The sequence below is a fragment of the Pipistrellus kuhlii genome, unplaced genomic scaffold (genome assembly GCF_014108245.1).
Source record: "Pipistrellus kuhlii isolate mPipKuh1 unplaced genomic scaffold, mPipKuh1.p scaffold_m20_p_3, whole genome shotgun sequence".
Lineage (NCBI taxonomy): Eukaryota > Metazoa > Chordata > Mammalia > Chiroptera > Vespertilionidae > Pipistrellus > Pipistrellus kuhlii.
In genome coordinates, this window is record NW_023425529.1 from 88561705 (window position 1) to 88580560 (window position 18856).

General features: G+C 49.5%; 2 protein-coding genes across 9 annotated transcripts in view; one reads left to right on the forward strand and one right to left on the reverse strand.

Moving 5' to 3' along the window:
- MTUS2 (microtubule associated scaffold protein 2) overlaps positions 1 to 7979 on the forward strand; it is a 467760-nt gene extending 459781 nt beyond the window's left edge. For 4 of the 5 annotated variants that reach the window (XM_045588479.1, XM_045588478.1, XM_045588481.1 and 1 more), the window contains 3 exons: positions 398 to 517; positions 2963 to 3060; positions 3923 to 7979. In XM_045588479.1, coding sequence (XP_045444435.1) covers positions 398 to 517; positions 2963 to 3060; positions 3923 to 4136 — 432 coding nt within the window. In that variant the 3' untranslated portion in view covers positions 4137 to 7979. The remainder of the gene's footprint in view (positions 1 to 397; positions 518 to 2962; positions 3061 to 3922) is intronic. The other variant, XM_045588480.1, reaches the window with a different exon arrangement.
- A 2389-nt stretch (positions 7980 to 10368) lies between these two features.
- Positions 10369 to 18856, reverse strand: part of SLC7A1 (solute carrier family 7 member 1) — a 49589-nt gene continuing 41101 nt past the window's right edge. For 3 of the 4 annotated variants that reach the window (XM_036454628.2, XM_045588482.1, XM_036454625.2), the window contains 4 exons: positions 17516 to 17733; positions 17095 to 17261; positions 16369 to 16477; positions 10369 to 14896 (listed from right to left, as the gene is read on the reverse strand). In XM_036454628.2, coding sequence (XP_036310521.1) covers positions 14793 to 14896; positions 16369 to 16477; positions 17095 to 17261; positions 17516 to 17733 — 598 coding nt within the window. In that variant the 3' untranslated portion in view covers positions 10369 to 14792. The remainder of the gene's footprint in view (positions 14897 to 16368; positions 16478 to 17094; positions 17262 to 17515; positions 17734 to 18856) is intronic. The other variant, XR_006742908.1, reaches the window with a different exon arrangement.

Consider the following 18856-nt stretch of genomic DNA (forward strand, 5'->3'; position numbering starts at 1 on the left):
GGGGCTCTCCACAGGTACAGGGAGCACCGGGGAATCCCTGCCACCTGCTGAACCAGGTGTTCTGAGTGGCTGTCCAAAGCCAACTTTGACCTGACTCCTTTCACGGCAGGAGCTCCCTCTGGGGATGGGCTGGTAGCACCAGCCATTCCAGCCCCACACTCCCCATGGTGATGGCTTCCTCTCTTCTTTTCCCAGGGAGCTGGGCCTTTAGTTGCATTCCCAGTGGGACACCAGTGGGCATCCTGACCAGGGAGGGCAGTGTGAGCTGATGTTCTCTCCCTCATGCTCCAGTGCCTACTGGGCAGCTGGCTAAAGAAGACTAGCTTTAGTGAGATCCATGCCTTTGGTGAGCAGCGGCCTTTGCAGGGAAAATAGCTTGCTGCTCTCTGCTCCGTAGGTTGCACTGGCTCCCTATCAACACTTGGAAGAAGACATGAAGAGTTTGAAGCAGGTGTTAGAGATGAAGAATCAGCAAATACACCAGCAGGAAAAGAAGATTATTGAGCTGGAAAAGCTGGTGAGTTGGTCTGTTTCGGGGTAAGAGCCTAACAGCCTTACTGTCATCGTTGATTTCAACACTGACACCATTCAGGACGTGAGCCTTTAACCCCATGCTTCCACCTGAGTGGAGAATTCTATCCTTGAGTCTCAGGGCCTTTCTCAGGTAGCCAGGAAGCTCAGAGGTGGCCTCATTTTGTACAACTCTGCAGCCTCCATCCCCACCCCCTGGCTCTGAGGTGGTTTCCTCACTCCTCCCCGGGGCACGTGTGATGAGCCAGCACAGAGGAGCATCACTGATGTGTGCCAGACACCACACACAGCAGGGCTGTGAAGGAGATGCTGGAAGTCTCCTTTCACAAGTTAGAGATAGGGGCTTGGGACAGGGCATCTCACTAAGCCAATCAGTGGCCAAACCCAGGCGGGAGGGAGCCGCAGCCCAGAGCTCCCATCACTCTCTGCCTCCCCTTTCAGCCTGGCTCCCACAGAACCAGCAAAGGGCACCCCTTTTGGGGAACAGAGCACTCCAGAGTTCATTCTCTACCTTTATGCACAAGGGCCATGCCAGGGCTTGAGAAGATGGTTGTCCAAAGTTAGTAGCAGAGAAGCCGATTTCCAAGGAGATACCATCCTGAAATAGAATTTGACCCAAGGCTCTCAGATAAATTGTTATGTTTTATTCATTTTTATAAATTGCTATATGTAAAACAAATTTTTATACTATAAAAGGAAAATATGTGCATTATAGAAAATGATTAGATAGCCCTGGCCATCAGTGGTTGAGCATTGACTTATGAAACTGGAGGTCACAGTTAGGGTGATTCCTAGTTGGGGCACATGACCGGGTTGTGAGCTTGATACCCAGTAGGGGGTGTGCAGGAGGCAGCCGATCGATGATTGTCTCATCATCAATGTTTCTATATCTTTCTTTCTCTCTGAAATCAATAGAAATATATTTTTTAAAAAGAAATAAGATAAACAGAAATAAGAAAATTAAAATATACTTCTACTGTTAACACTTTCCAGAGCTTTTTATCTATAGACGTGTACATACCCGAGACATCTGTACACGTTTAGGGAGCAAATCTTTACCATCTCAGTTACCGATCAGCTGGTCTAGCTATTGAAGTTCTCCATTGTTCTGAAATATCCGTGGAGCTGGTTATCCTAATCAGGAGCTGGTGGAGGCCTCAGTTTCACATTCAGTTGTCACGTCCCTCTCTTACCTAGCATTGTCCCCGTTTGCAGACACCTCTTTCTGCACTGGTGCTCCTCAGTTAGGAGGGGACAGACCTGGAGGGAAGTGTCTGTTACCAGCATCCTGGCTAGTGTTGGCCACGTGGCACCATTCAGCAGCCCAGAGCTTCCCAGAAAGACCATAACTAAGACCACTGGGAGGCTCAGGGACAGAGTCCTGCCCTCCTGCTCCTGCCTATAGTCAAACCAACATGAGTATAGCAACCCTCCTCCTCTAGGCTGGGCCATCTGCATCCAGTTGTTCAATCACTGACAAGCCTAGATGTTGATGTGGCTGTTTTTAGCCATGTTTTAGTCATTCTGCAGGCATTCATAACTTCTCATTCCAGAAGCAGTTGTGTGTGTGTGTGTGTGTGTGTGTGTGTGTGTGTGTGTGGTAGGGGAGTGTGGTGGGGCTGGGTGAAAGTGTCAAAGTGTCTTGATGAAGAGCAGGGATAGAGATCTATTCTTTGGCTCTGATTCCTAACCCTTATTCTTGGAGAGGTTAAAGTTTTCTTTAAAGAGTAACTACACTAATATATGACTTGTCACATTCTTTTCAAAAAATAATTTATTTTAAACTTTATATTAGAATGGAACTGTACTTCAGCTAGGTCTTGGGCCCTGTGAGACCCTCTGACAGAGAATGGTAGGAATTGTGGGGCAGTAACAGCCCTGAATGCTGTGCTTTTTCTGATAATGCACCAAGATTGTCTTGTGATTTGCATTCCTGGCTGCCCATAGGCTCAGAAGAGAAAATGTGTCCGAGTTTCTGTATCTCCATTCATTTAGAATGTCATAGGGTGCACCCAGCAAGGGATGGTAAGGACCATGGTACCCGTTAGCCAGACTAGGTCCCGGTGCTGATCATGGCATATCTCTAACAATGGCAACGGCCTGGAGACATTCACCATAAAAAATATTTCTACACAGGATTCCAGTATATACATACACACTGTATGTATGTGCATACTATTTGTAAAATAAAACTATATATCTAAAATATATATAACTATACTTACTTTTACTATATATAGCACATTCTGGTATTTTCTCTTCTGCTTTATTTTGTTTTCAACAAATGCTGAGCACATCCCTCTAACCTGATTTTACAACCCACCAGTGCACTACACACTGTAGTTGCAAAACATGCTTCTTGATAATTCTCCAAGGGCACTTCCTGTCAGCTGGCCCTGCCAGGAACCTCCTAACACTGCACCCTTTCCAGGCCGAGAAGAACATTATCCTGGAGGAGAAAATCCAAGTTCTCCAGCAGCAGAACGAAGATCTCAGAGCAAGGATTGACCAGAATACTGTTGTCACGAGGTAGGTAGACCAGGTGTCCAAACTCACAAACCAGGTGTCACCCACAAAGTGGTTTTGCTGCTGAGCGTGAGTGTCCTGTTTTTGTCCCAACGTCCAGTTTACCTCACTGCTCTGAGCTGTGAGGCTTCCCCAACCGTCGGAGAGCATATTGCAGGAGCCCCAATGCGGCTGGGTGTGGCTCAGGTTTGCTCCCAGAGCGGATTTTGGAGGGGCCAGCCAGGTGCTCCCAGGGAAAAGGAAGCCACCATGTGCGCCACCCTGTGCGCAGCCAGCTCCGTGGAGCAGACCCCTGTCTCCCTTGGCTGCTGAGCTGTCGCCATGGGCCAGCCTGGCCCCGGCAGTGAAGGGTGGCCCTCGCAGAGGACAGCAGAGATGGAACGTGCCGGAGAGAAGCCATATAGGGGAATGTAGCTGCTCCTGGTGACATGTCTCCATCTTGGTCCCCTGCTGTGAGGTCCCCAACTGCCAGAGAAGGATGTGGAGATAACCCCTCTGTGGTCAGTGTGCAGTAAAACAGCCTTTGGGGCTTCATCAGCCAGTGGGAGGCTATTTTTGTACATGAGGGCTGAGCCCCAGCTCCTGAGACCTGGCCAGGCATCAGGCTGGATGCAGCGGGATGGGAGGCCATCTCTTGCCCATGCCTGCAGGGCTCTCTGTCACAGTGCCTGTGCGGGGGCAAAGGGATGGAGCAGATTTGCTACTGGCAGGGAGGCTCTGAGAATCTATGTGGAAGCGGGACAAGCAGCAATAGTGGTTTAACCAAGATTGTGGGTTGGGGTCCGACTTATCCCCATTGTCCCACAGGCAGTCTTGGCCTTGGCCGGCTGAGGCCCTGTGGCATGACTGTCTTCTCCCCGTGCAGACAGCTGTCCGAGGAGAACGCCAATCTGCAGGAATATGCGGAGAAGGAGGCCCAGGAGAAGAAGAGGCTGAGCCGCACCAATGAAGAGTTGCTCTGGAAGCTCCAAACTGGGGACCCGACGAGCCCAATTAAACTCGCCCCCACGTCCCCTGTCTACCGCGGCTCCTCCTCCGTACCCTCCTCGCCCGCCAAAGTGGGCCCCACTCCCAGATGACAGCGCCCCGCGGCCCGCAAGCTGTGGCCCTCACGCACCCTGCCTGCGGGGCCACCTGGTGGGAGTCTGGACCGGCCAGCCCTGCGCATGCTTAGCAGCTGCACAGCGGCACCCTCCGGAGCCCACTGCTCCTCCCCAGTGTTGGCACCGAGGGAAGTGTTCACATTAGTGTCTGATGTGCAAACGTTTGGCCATAGTTAGAGCCAAAAGAAAGAAATGCCAACTGCTTTTGAGCGATAAATTTTCACTGCAGAATTTCAGGTTAGTGACATTCAGTTTGGAATCTATACTGAATAATCATCGAGTATTGCCCTGATGTGTATATGTATGTCAGGGTACGTATCTGCACATGTGGTGGTTCTAAATTGCATTTTTTATAACATGAAATGCTGACATATTTTGGCGAAGGTCAGCAGTTTTCTAACTTGTGCCTAAAAATACTTGGGAAATGAAAATGCATTTCTATCTAGCTTCCCAGGAATATTTCTACCCAAAATAGAAAAGAAAAAGAAAAAAAAGATACTGAGAAGAAGCGCCTTTCGACCTGCCACCAAGTGGTACTATGTTTAACACAAACACCAGCGACTTGTGAACAGTAACTGCCTTTGGAACAATCAGCTTCTTAGTCACCGTTAATAATTTGCAGGTTTTAATTATTAATGCTCCTGTCAGGAGTGGATAAGGGAAACCCTGCGGGCTTTAGCAGCATTTTGGATGTTTCGACATGACAGTGAATCATCTATAGTCTTGTAAACACAAGTTTTGCTTTTTTTCCTAACTGGCATCTGGGAATCTGTCATTCAGCTATTTTACCCTTGGGGAAAATATGGAACAGCATGCCCTTCTGGAGGGAGGGTGAGGATGACCTTGGAGTTGACCAAGACCGTTCTCCCTGAGGCCTCAAGAAGGAAAACTGCTGACAGGATCTATGCCCTGACTAAGCCTAGAGTAGGGAAGCTCTGGCATTCTATGTGGTTTGCTCTGATCTGATGCTGCAAATGGTCAATCCAAGGATGTGACCTTCAGGCCCCCATTCATAGCAGCCTCCCCTTCAGTTCAGTACAGTAACTCAGTCCCATCACTGTACATTGAGGTGGCTCAGGGGTTCTAGCAGGGGCTTCCAGAAAACCAATTCTTCCGTCCTGGGGGACGAATTTCACGCTGAGCTAGACCATCACACGATCCTCCAGGAACCCAGGTGTATTTTCTGCAGGATCATCGAGCAATGATGATCGAGACTGACAGTGCTCCCATCTTAGACTCAAAGGTCCTTCTACACAGAGGAGCCCACTGAAACTGCCAGCCAGCGGCCACTGGCTACTGGACTGGCATCTGTCTCTGAAATGGTAGAATTAGAATGTGAGAGGTATTCCCGTAGTGCTGTGGAAGGTTAGGAGCATGACACCCGACAGGGAAGTAGCTTGAACAATTGATATAATGATAATGATGCCTTTGTTTCCTGTTTGTGACAGAGACCCTGTACTTTCCCCCCTAAGGCCCCTGGAAATTGTCCTGAGCACTGGGCAGTCTTTGAGTAGGGCCAAGGCAAGTGAACTCACGCAGGGACATCTGTGATGGGGAGAGACGGCCCACAGAAGGAAGGAGTCAGCGTGCCCAAAGGCCTGCCTGCTTCGCTTGCATGAAGACACACCTGGTCTGTGCTCCCTGCCTGAGTCAGGTTGGGCTTCCTGGCTTAAGGTCCACCTTGTTTCTAGCAAACCTTCGATGGCATTGGCCCATCCGGGGACTTACACAGTAGATGCCCACCAAAGAAACATTTCTCCTTCCATGGCTCTGCATGATGCTGTGATATTGAGTTGGGCATTTCATTAGAGTAGATTATGCCACGTTCACAAAGTATACAGTTTAGTTATGTCTTCTTTTAGTGGCACCACCTGAAAACACAGTTTCAAAGGTAGCTCAGCTCTCCAAATTAGGAACTGCATCCACAGGGACACCTGCTAAATGCAGTCACACAGCAATCCCGATTCCAGTGTTCTGTTAAGATGTACTACAGCGTGTTAGCGTATTGTGGCCAAGGTGTGTGGTGTTTAGCACTAAATAATCGCTCAGGTGGACTGGAGCTCTGTCCCAACCAGCCCTCACCTTGGGACTTGAGCTAGTTCCTACATTGCCATGGCCTCATCCTTCTTCATGGACTCCCATCACATCTGGCTGTTGTCCTGGAACATGAGGGGTGGCAGCCATTGTGCTCCCTTTCGCCACTCCCGCATGCTATCAAGACTTGGACCTATCTCAACATGGAAGTCCTGTCATCTGTTTCCCCTTACAGATGCTGCAGCTCCGCCTGCCTCAGACAGACCCACCAAACCTCACCGACCTTTTCTTGGTATTTGGGAGCTGAGTGTGTGTCCTTCCCTATTGCCAGGCCCCCAAGCAGGGGCAGGATTCTGGCTGAGTGTCAGAGAGGGGAAGGAGTTGATGGACTGGCACACTGGGTGATTGAACGGGGTCACACATTCCTTACCTGGCCCCTCCACTTTCTGTATTGCATATTTGTGTTTGAAGTGTATTAAAGTTAATTTGAGGGAGCTCCTGTGACACACACTTGATGTAACTCTTGGCCTGAGGAAATTCAGGCTGGATCTGTAGCAGCCAGGGATGGTTTTGGCAGGCTGGATTTTTTTTTTTTTTCCTTCTGTGTTTTGCCAGGGTCAGCCACTGAGTCTCCAGACCTTTTGCCCTGATTCAATAGGTCTGAGGCCTCCACACCCATGTTTGCAGGCCAGGATCTCCAGCAGCCTGGCCCTGGCTTTGAGGGATTCAGTGACTCTGCTCAGCCCAGCTGTTTTTAGTAGGTTGGGTGGGCTGGAGTCAGTGGGAAAGGGACACAAAAGATTGAGTGCAATCCCTTTACCATCAATTTCAAATTCAGCCCTGGACGGGGTTATGATTCTACCCCCAACAAAAGTTTGATGTGTCCTAAATCTTGTCAGTTCATGCCGGGATGGCCATAGATCTCTCTCTTTAGCAGCAAGGAGCCCTCCTGGTGTGATGGTCACAGTCTGCAGTTCTTGTCGTTCACAGATGACCCGTTAGGCTTTCAAAGCTCTGTGGCTTCTCCTACAATACTCTGTGCAGCCAGCACATTTGTTTCAACCTGAAAGCTCTTGCTCCCCAATCCTGACTTCTGGTTGGGTTGCAGCCAGCTTGGCCGGCCTGTCCCTGCTTAAGGCTGCAAGGGAGACCCCTAGTTGTCCAGTTCCCTGTGGTGCTTTTGCAGGGCATGCAGGAGTGGTGGGGACTTTTGTGAGACTATAGCAAGTCTGCCATCCTGAACAGCTGCTGAACAAGAGAGCTTTCACGGATGACAAATCCCCTTGAGTCACTTCCAGACTTACAAGGACCACAGAATCCCCTCTAAGTCACACAGCTTCCAGATTGTTGATAGTGACTACCCATTTATCGATTCACTTGTCAACCTGTACCAGCCTGTCCTTTAGAGTGTCTTGTGTCCTCCACTTTTATAACAACCACCTTCATTTCATTTCCTCCACACGTGAGGTCTCACCTTTACTGAGCAGGAAGAGGCCTCTGGCATGTGCAGGAAGTGAAGACCGAGCCGCTTCCTCCTGTCTGCAGAGAACTATCCCCTCTCACAGCTGATTTGCAGCAGGCAGAAGAGACCTCTAAAGTCAACCACTTAGTCACCTCCTCTGTGCAAGGAGCGTTGCACAGCCTGCTCTCCCTGCGTGGGACTTGGGTCACTCATCTCAACGGGAAGGAGCGATGCTCAGGTAGAAACCCAGAAATGGGGACAGGCAGACTGCTGAGATATTCGGGTTCAGTTCCAGACTACAATAAAGCAAATATTGCAATAAAGCAAGTTGTAATCTTTTAACTAGTAGAGGGCCTTGCCTTCGATTTTTTTAAAAAAAATGCAACATCTGTGAGGTGCAATAAATCAAAAGCACAATAAAACAAGGTGTCTCACCTGTTTGCACAGCTGGTGCTGCCTCCGAGTATAGGCATCAAACCAGGTCTCTGGGACTGCACAACGTTATCAAGAATCAGTGTTCTGCCCACTGGAGTGTTTGGATCAAGTGCTTAAATATACACAAAAAACACCCAAAGTTGTTAAGACAAGGGCAATTAAATCACGTACGTTTGCTTAATATCTTTTGTAACCACTCTGCTTCTCTAAACCTCTTAAAAACAAAACAACAGGCTCCCTGGTTCAGCCAGCTCAGCTCTGTTCTCCTCCTCACCTGGCTCACCAAGCCTCCGAGGCTCTTCCTGCGAAGACATGGGGGATGGGATGCTGCACAGCTCTAAGCTGTGGTCACAATCTGCAAGTGACACGGGATCCTGCCTGGATGCAGCATGCTAGGGCACCCACTGCACAGACAACCAGCTGGCTGTGCACAGCTGCTACTCTCTGGGAGGTAGTTTCCGTCTTCTCTGCACCCAGGTTAGTGTAGCAGGGGGTGTATTGCATCCCCTCTCAGTGACTACAGACGACCGGCAGACACTCAACAAGTGATTTCATTGTGTTTTTAAAAAATGTTTTTAATAATTTGAGAGAAAGAGAGAAACATCAATTTGTTGCTCCACTTATGTATGCACTCATTGGTTGCTTCTTGGATGTGCCCTGTTCTGGGATCACACCCGCAACCTTGGTGTATTGGAACGGCACTCAAACAGATTGAGCTACCCCACCGGGGCCAACTTCATTGTTCTGCGAAGTAAAATGTTAACGTATCCATGGGAAAGGGTGACCCGCACAGCTTCTCCGTTTCCCTACTCAACCTGATTCCTCTAGGATTAGGTGCTGAAAAGCAGGCCAAAGGGCTCGGCTCATTAGCAAAGGTGCTGCCAGCTTGGTCCCTGAGCTTTTGTCTCAGTGCATTTTTCAACGACTGTATTGATGGTTTGGTGGACAGGCCTGACTTGCACAAACAAAACTGTGCCCTTCGAAGAGGGGCCAGCATTGTGACCACCAGTAGGTATCCCAACCCTGCCTTGCTCTGGGGCCTGAGCCAGGCTAGGCTAGAGTGACCGAATCCCTGACTGTCACCTGGTGAAGAGCGTTTACAGGATTTCTTGTTACTGTGAATTCCAAGCTGTTGGCTCAGCTGTAGATTCACCAGAAGTGTATTATAACCAAACTGTGCCTGGAGAAGGTGCTTCAGGTGACTCCTCAGGTCTGCAAACTGGATACTTTCTGGGGCTCAAGGTTTTCCTAAGAAAAGGCTGGAACTCTGTGGCAGGCCGCTAGGTGGCAGTGTGGCACTGCTGTAAGAGGCTTCACCATGTGCTCAGCTCAAGCCAGTGCTTAGCAGACACAGGCATCCCGTCACCATAGTCCTGTCCCAGTTCTGGGCTCTCTGGATCACTGACACCCACTGGTCCTGAAGGCCAGGGACTGGGCTCACTAGAGACCTCTGAGAAGTTGCCCTGAGGGATGCAATGGACTCCTGCCTGCTCGTGTCCCCAGACACCGCACACCCTGGGGACATGTTGGGGACACTTCCACACCATCGGGTTTGTGTTCCAGTTTACCATGTAGCCGCTCACCGGAGGTGAAGTGCCTGGTCATCAGTATTTTATTCCTCATGACTGGCTGCCAGCACCAGGCCCAACAGCAACTCCCTGCCCTCCTCTCTGCTCTCCTGGGTGTCCCCTCCAGCACTGTCATCAGCTGAGATGAGGCACAGGTTAGGCCTTGTCTCTCCCGCAGCAGATTTTCCCATGTGATCAATGCATCACTGCATGTCCGTGTCTGAGAGCTAAGGTCAAATTGAATTTGCCTCCCTTGCAAAAAAATGATCCTTTCTCAAGGGGGAATGGGGTCAAGATCAAGTATTAGAGCAGCTACAATTCTCCCCACCCTCTCCCTGCCCTGCATGCGCCCGTCCTCCCTAAGGAATGGCGGGTGTGGAGGGACGTCCTGGTGTGGGGGGGTTAGCTGCATCCGACACCCAAGTCCTTCAGCAAATGAAACTTCTGGGGCCAAACCCAAGCCACATCTGGAGGGTGGGAGGTGGGAAGACAGTGACAGAGGATCACAAATGAGGGCTCTGGGATCTGGCTCTGGGTTTTCCAGCTAATTGTTGGAATAAGGATTCCCACCAAATGGCTGAAGGAGGCGATAGAACACCTGTCTGTGGGGAGGCAGAAAGTTACTAAAGAAGCAAAAACTCTCCGTGGGGCACTGCTTCTCTTGGGGACCTGGCCAAAAGCTGCTAGAATTCTTAAGATGGACACCGGGCACACTGAAGCTATAGACAGAATTTATTAGAATTTGCAGAAGCATGAGATAATGTATCACAAAACAGTTCGATTTTACAACATAAAGTACAGTAAGACGTTGTCGATGCAGTGTCAGCAAAAACAGGATACAGAGTTTCACATTTTAAAAAAATGATGGACAACATCTATGCTTGTTCTTAAAGTGAAAACAGGAAGGACCAGCAGAGACCAACCTGACTTACAGTTAGCATTAAAATTTAACTCTAGTATCATAATTTTAAGAAAACTATTAGAAAAATAGAGCATCAAACAAAAAATATTTTACAATTTACATAATAAAAAACAAAACTCATTTAATAATGGCTCCATGTTCAATAGAAGAAAACATGTACTGGAGAAACCATAGCTCTTCAGGTTTGATAATAAGCCAGCCCTCCTGGGGATCATCACCCTTGGTGCTCCTTGCACCCAGTGATGCTGAAAGGCACAACTTAAACAGGAAACTTATTTTAAATATATATTATAGTTTCTCAAGTGGGAGAATAAGTTCTCAAATTAAAGTCTGTCATCAGGAAACACAAGATCATACCTCGTTACTACATTAGCAAAGCCTGAGTGCATCTTCCTAGCCCTGCTTCCTGAGCCTGCGGACACTCTCACACCCTGAGAAAACCGCCCAGGCTTCACGGCCAAGGTCGTCCATCTCAAGCTCAACATCTGGAGAACGATCCAGGGTGGCTCCTCGGTAACTGCGCCTGAGCCCCTTGGTCAGTCCATGTGCCCTTGAAAGAGAGCGCTACTACAGCGAAGCAATGGGCACAGAGACTCTGGATTATAGTGAAAAAGAAGAAAGTCAGCTGACATTTTTTAGACTAATTTTCAGGCATCATAATGATGTAGCTTCTTACATCACTGTATGATAATAAAGCAGTTCATTACCAGAAAGTCCAGGGGAGTCTGACAAAATCTCCATCTCCTCTCCCCAAAGAATTTTAAGTACAATACTCTCCTGATGATGGCAAACAGATATAATTTAGACCGTACATAACACATTTAGTTCCACTGGAAGGGAATTAACCAGTCCCGCACATACGCATCACGCACTTTCCATCCATCCTGGAACACACTGGTCATGGGGCCTGTCTTCATGGTGATGGCTTGTATTAGTGGGGCATTCAAATCGGAATGTGTAACAGTGGGACATTCAAATCAGAAAGGGCAGGTTCTGGTACAAAACTAAGCAGAGGTCCCCAAAATGCCAGTGAGCTTACCTACTGGGCAGGGCCTCCATGAGGTGTGTCCACACTCACCCAAGGAACCCAGCCTCCCTCCCTGACTCAAAGATCTGTCTCCAATGTTAGGCTGGAGGCCATCCTATTGGGATAGCAAAACCCAGTCAATTCAGATTGCCTTAGTGGTGGGGGTGGACGGGATACCTGGCAGAATCCACCTTCCCATCCCCACGCAAGCAGAACCAACGCAGTGGTCAAGGACCAGGCAGGGCCAGTGCCTCATTCAAGTGTGAACCCAGGCTATGCCTCAGGCGCAGAGGGCAGTGTGTCAGGGCCTTGGGAGCTGGGGCGGGAATACAGCAGGAGACAAACCTGTGATGTCCAAAACACACATCAGTACATGAGACCAGTTGGCTGACTGCCTGCTAACTCAATAGGATAAAACCAAAGGTGGGCAAGATATGAGGGGTTCTGTCAACAGTCCTTCCAAAACAGCCTGGAAAAATGGCTCTATCACTACTCCTTGGTTTGGAAAAACAAATCCAGCTCAGAGTTGGGGTGAAGGAGTGTGAGCTGTTGTGCAGGGTGAGGCCAAGGGTCTCCCTCCTGGAAGGTCCCAGGAGCCTGGCTGTTTCCTTGGAAACCCCTCCACCCTCCCTCTTCAGCAGAGGCCCTGGGGCTCCAATTGTGAGTTGTCAGGCCATGGAAACTTGCTAATGGGAAAGCAGAGGCAGGAAGTGGCACTTACTCATCCTAAAGGGTCTTTCCCTCCTCAGCATTGGGGCAGGGGCACAGATGAGTACACACAACATCCCCAAAGGGTGTCTCTAGATGTGTGAAATATCTATGTAGGAAAACACCGGCCGAGCTGCAAAACTGACAATCCTGCTCTTGCCTGGTGGGAGGGGCACTTTTGGTGGATTTTCTTTTTGTATTTCAGGGGCAGGATGAGAGATGTGGTAAGTCTATTCACACTGAGAGGTTAGCTCCAATACCATCCCTACGTCATGGCCCTGTCACGGAAGAGAACTACTCTCAGGGAGTGCAGGGACCACGTGCACTGTGTCTGAGTCATCCTCGTAGGCCCTGCCCTGCACTGGGGCTCTGCCTGACGGGAGGGTGCAGGGATTCTCCCACCCTGCCCCTGAGCCTTCTGGGAGCAGGCCTGGCTCTGGGCTGCGGAAGGAGGGGAGGTGCTCTTGGGAGGTTCTTATCCGGGAGGCAGAACAAGAAACTCACCTTTTCAGTTGGCAGAACAATGGGTGTTGCTAGTGAAAAAGTCAACTGTAATCACAGTCTGTTGGGCACTGTCTTTCATGGAAATTTCAGTCAAAAAGAGAAGGGGGAAAAACAATTCTCTCTTAGGCACACCTTCCCTCCAGTTCTTTACATGGAAAAATATCAGCCACATGGAGCAAACAGCTAACAGGCCCCAAGAGAACAGCAGACAACCAAACCCAAACAAAATAAGTTAATATTTATCAAAGTATTATAGTTTACAGCACCAATCTACATGAATTTAAATACCTTTCCTTGGAAATCTAAGCTTTGAACTCTGGGGATCATCCATTGGGGTCTGACCACTGGCCCAGCCCTGGGCAGGCTGACCGCCCGGCCGTCCTCCAGTGGCCAGCCTAGCCATCTGGCTGCTTCACAAACTCTTAAACTTTTGTCCAAGAATCTTCTGGGGCAGGACAAAAGACAAGTGCTACCAACTTACCAGCTTCTTTTTGTCAGATTTGTGCCAGAGGCCAGAGGGGAAGAAATGGGAAGATAAGCCTTAAAAGCAGCATTTACATGTTCTGAGTTGTGTGAAATGTCTGTCTCCCTCTACCTCCGTCAACAAGGGCCTCCTGTCTCCTGGACTACACTCTGACGAGGACAAAGGGACTGGTGTTTGTTTTCTCCAGCTTCTGCCTGGGAGTGTCGCAGAGAGCAGCTCACTGTAGAGACTTATGGAGCAGGCGGTCGGGCCGGGTTCCAAACCTCTACACAAGCTCAGGGCATTTGGACAACAAGTACACAATATGCCCCAACTGTCTAGTGCGGGCCCCACACGCTCAACAATACACTGATGGCACAGGCTAATCATTTGGCCATTTTCCAAGTTAATGTTAAGCACCAACTTATTTGGTGGAGTGATTCACAGCAACTACAGGCCTCCATCTGATTGACTTGAGAGAAGGGCCAACGAGATCGTGGCAGGAGCCACAAGTGTGGGGAGGAACAGTCTCGCCTCAGAACGAGTGGACACCTGTCCTGGGGACCTTACAGACCCCAGACACCAGCCTGCAAGCATCAGAGGACTGGGTTCAGTGAACAGCAGACCCACGGAAAAGGGTGTTTTGAGCACTGCTAATTTGAGGCCAATCCTCCATAAACTGTCACGTTCCAGTTGCTCAGGACACAGAGCAGCAGTGAGATGCCAGAGCAGCAAGAACAGGCTAGGCCTGGAGGCTGAAGGAGGTCCCCCATGCATACGCGTCCTGGAGTGCAGCCGGCCCCCGAGCCCTGCCTCCTTCCCACAGTGGCGCTCCCTTCTGCTTGTCTTCCCAGAATTACATGCCCTGGGTCCAGGGCAGAGTGGGCTGAGCTCTGTCAAGGTGACAGAGTGGAGAAGGGATCACAGTCCTAAGACCCCTTCTGGAAGCAACTCAGAGGGCAGGGGCAGGAACAAAAACATTTTTTTTTTTTTTTTTGGAGTAAGCTGTCCTTTGGCTCAGGGTTGGACCTGTGGAGGCATACTATTTATGGTGCTCATCATTTATGGGAGGCTGTTCCAGGCTGAGTGGAGAAATGGCTACTATGAGTCTGGAGTAACAGCATTTTCAATACCAGAGGGTGCCTGAGGACAGAGACCTGGATGTCCAGTAATGAGATCTCCATCCCGCCTGGGGCCACAGCAGCACGCAGGAGGAGCTGCTTTCTTCGTTCAGAGGGAAATTAGGAGACGCTGTGGCCAGCCACAGCCAAGCGGCCCTGGAAGGGAGCTGTCAGAAGTAACCAGCCTGGTGAGCCTGCCCTAGAGCAAGACAGGGCAGGCCCATCGTGATGTGGGCTGAGGACTCAGTGCACCATGCACCTTCTGCTGCTCGGGGGCCTTGTGATTGTGAGTGGGTCCTGTTGCATTGGCGGAGACAGCGAGGTGCTTCTGGGTGCTCTGTGGGCATCCCTCAAGGCTGCTGTCACCTCCGGTGGATGAGGCTGTGCGTCATTTGCAGTGGTCCAAACTGCCATCAGCAGTCTTTGCTTGTTTAGTGACCAGGGATGCCTCCTCGCTGTGCCACAGTCCATAGCCAAAGTAGATGGCAAAGCCTGCAGGTCAAGAGCAGAAAGCAGTGAACAGAACAGATGGGGTCCGAGGAAGCAGACAGTGCAGCCTAGGGCCTAGCAAAGCCTCGCCACGCTGCCTGCTCTGAGCTGAGCCCTCACTCTCTACACTTTAAATCTTAAAGAAACAACATGACTCTTCAAACAGGTACAGCAAAGGTGGCCCTCTGGAGAGAGCCTCATACCAGGGAAGCACCTGAGCAGGGGGAACTGCTGTTGGGGGCCCCTGGGAGGGACATTAATCCCTTAGTTTCATCCACTGACCACCTGGTTGGGGGGCTTGTGGCCACCAAGGGGGACAAGACAGACACTGCGGCAGCTGCGCTTCTGCCTGCCAGGGTGCATCTCTGTGCTATCTGCACAGTCCCGGCTGCTCGTTTTCTCTGTGTAAGTGGTTCCCACTGCAGGAGGCATTCGGGTCACCTGAGAATGTGTGTACCATACGAACCAGCCCGGTCCAGAGATCTGTGATTCTAACTACTACCCAGAGACTGTGACCCACGTGCCTTGGGGCCACCCTTTTGCTGGTGACATAAGGAGAATGGTCCTTAAAGGAGGGACTTAACTCAGCTCCCAAAAGCACAGGAAGTAGGGAATGCCCAGAAGCCAAGCCAAGCAGTCCCTGCACCTGTGGCAGGAAGTAAGCGCCTGGCTCTGCAGTCTCCAGGAATGGGCACAGTGGGCTGAGCGCAGACTGAGCCAGCACTCACAGAATGACTCTTTAGGAGATGCCTGTCCAACTAAACACAGGCTAGACTCTGAGGGGAGTGAGGGGTCTGCAGAGAATGGAGTAGCAAAGTACCACCCTGGAGATGGCACAGCAGCAGCCGTCTACCCCAAGGTGTGGCCCAGAACTGAGAGGTTTAGCAGAACCTGGTCCTGAGATTTCTGCGTTTGGCAAGGACACTGAGGGATATAGGTCAAAACCAGTTGCTCTTCATCAGCACTCAGACTGGACACTGAGGAAGAAACCTGATCCATCTCCTGCCATCCTCAGAGGCAGAGGCCCAGAGGCCAGGCCACCTTCAGTCCCAGGCAGGACCAACACCCACAAGATGACAGCCACGCCCCTGCAGGCCCTACCAGCGCCCACAGCCCATGAAAAGAGGTGAGGTCCTGACTTTCGCACTGGGGGTGAGAAGCACTGGTGCTTTATTGACAGCAGGCTCATGTTCATAGCCTTGCTCTTGTTAACCTCAAGATTTTGCCCAATAACATAACTACTTCAGGCAAGAGGCTATTAAAATGAAAAGTATCTGAAAAGGAAGGAAGGATCCACGACCTACCAGGAGCTCCTTGTTATCTGAGAGAAAATTGTTGACTATCTGTGTTTCTACTGTTTTGAAATCTGAACTGAGGGGATTCAAAGACATTAGCCATCTGCCAAGTGAGTAGCAGGGACATGAGTGGGCAGTAGGGGTGGGAGTTCTCAGGAGACACTGGAATATGGGACATACCTATCAGCATCCACACCGCAAACCGGACCCAGGTGCCTTGGTCCAGCTGCATCATGAGATAGACATTCACGAAGATGCTCAGGACGGGAAGGACTGGCAGGAAGGGCACCTGCAGACACAAGATGGCAGCGTCAGCTCTGCAGCAGAGATGGAGTTAGCACCTGTTTGCATCATTTAACAAAACTACCTAGAAAACATCCTGCACCTGACACTTATATGGACCTCTGAGATCTATATGGGCTACCATCTTTATATAAGGGAAGAGGAAGTGAGTGCCAATCCTACCCCTGCACCCCCAACTCCTCCAACATAAATACACCCTCATCCAGGCAAACTCTAACAGGCAGGAGCTTGGGTCTAAGCAACTAATTGCCAAAGAAAGCTCTATTCTTATTTTCTACTCCTGCTATGTTCCCATTAAAGCAGGGGCTAAAAGAAGGATTCTACTTTACCTCTAAAGTTGAACTATCCTACTATTTGTAATATTTGAAAGTGAACCTCCAAGGCTTGGTGATGATATACAACCCACCTGGAAGGCATTTGTGAGAAGGTGGAGCTACACCATTGAGAGCGAGGGTCAGGTCCCCACCAGGCCCAGTCTGTGCCCATGGGCCCATGTTCCTGAGGCTGTTCAGGAAGCACCTCCGGCCAAACACCTAGGAGAGCCCATGCAGGCTCTGTCCCATCAGGCAGCTCCCTGCAGAACCTCAAGGCAGAGCAGCTCACCTTAAACGAGAGCTTGGTCTTGCTCTCAGGCTGTCTCCAGATGATGGCTGTGATGACTGAGCAGAGGATGGCAGAGACAATGAGCATAAAGATGGCCCACCACTCCACGTTTATCAGAGCCTCCTTCCCAAGCACAGTCACGATGCAGAAGATGACGATAAGAATTGCTGAAGACAGAAAGAGAGTAAGACAGATGCATCTTAACCACTTCTCAAGTTCCCATGATATCCTCAGCTCTCCCCAAAACCTATGGAGAGGAAGGCTCTATTTCTGCAGGCATCACCTGCAATGAGGACAGAATAACCGATAGCACAGTGCATCCAGCAGCAGGATTTCTAACACCCACCCCCATACCCAGCAACAAGAAACCATGCCAACAAGCAGGACCCCAGACACATTCCAAGGAAGGGCAGGCTCTTACCTATGAGGCTGGTTGAAATGTTCACAATTAGCCCAGAGAATTTGGAGGGCTCCATGTTTGGGGGTGAAAGTATAGTCTTCAAAGAAAATTTTTCTGCTCCTGGTAAAAAGCCTGTTTGGGAATCGCTGGTGCTCACTAATTCATTCTGGTCTACTTGATCCAGGTCATCAGTAGTTCTGGCCATCTGGTATACCATGTTAGGTTGCTCTGGCTGATACCTGCAGACAAATGTGACCAACATGATATGTTTTCATTAAGCAAAAGAACAAGCAATAATTCAAGTTCTTACTAAGCCTTCAAAGGTAAATTTCCCAGGACACAAGGCATCAAATGTGAGAAGATGGTCAGGATGTCTTCTCTGGCAAAGTGGAAACAGGAGAACTGGGTCTCGCCTTCTGGCAATGGCCTTCTTTGGTGTCTCTGCTCTGAGACAACTTGACCTCCACCATAAACCAGCCCAGAGAAATGTCTTGAGATGGTTTCTCTGGCTCTGAGAGTAGCACTAGCCCTTGGAAACTTGAAGATATTAGGCCACTTCCAACAAAAGCAGGCTGCAGGGAACTAAATGCACAGACAGAAATAGAAAGCAATAACATCAGGATCCTATTTGGTGCAGAGAGCTGGAGAAATGTGTCTGCAGGCTGATGGCTTTGAGTTATTGTTTGTGAGACTTAATTGGATCAACTTATTTAAAACTCCAATGCCTTGGCATAAGTAAATCTATAGAGTTCAGTGGCATGATTTTCAAGATACAAGCTACCCCAGTCATTTTAAATGAGGCTCCTTATCCTCCTACCCAAAATGAACAAAGCTCAAATCTTTTCCACCAGTTTTAAAAAATAGAATGCCTTATGAATTACTTTGCATACAGTCTAAGAATAAGCTTAAAGATATTCACTATATTTTCACTGATTCACTTACTGTAACACTGTGAGGTCAATTAAGAAGGTGGTACGGCCCTAACTGGTTTGGCTCAGTAGATAGAGCGTTGGCCCGAAAATTCAAGGACCCCAGGTTCAATTCCGGTAAAGGGTATGTACCTTGGTTGTGGGCACATACCCAGGAGGGGGTATGCAGGAGGCAGCTGATCGATGTTTCTCTCTCATCAATGTTTCTAACTCTCTATCCCTCTCCTTTTCTCTCTGTAAAATATCAATAAAATATATTTTTAAAAAAGAAGAGAAGGTGGTAGGACCTTGGGGAAGATTCCAGCATTGAACCGGGAAGCAATAAGTGGACGTAAACTAGTTTTAGCTGATCCTATACAATCGCTATCAAGACTCAACCCATACATTAGATGCTGAGCACATGTGAAATGGGATCAGTGGCCTGTAAGTATAA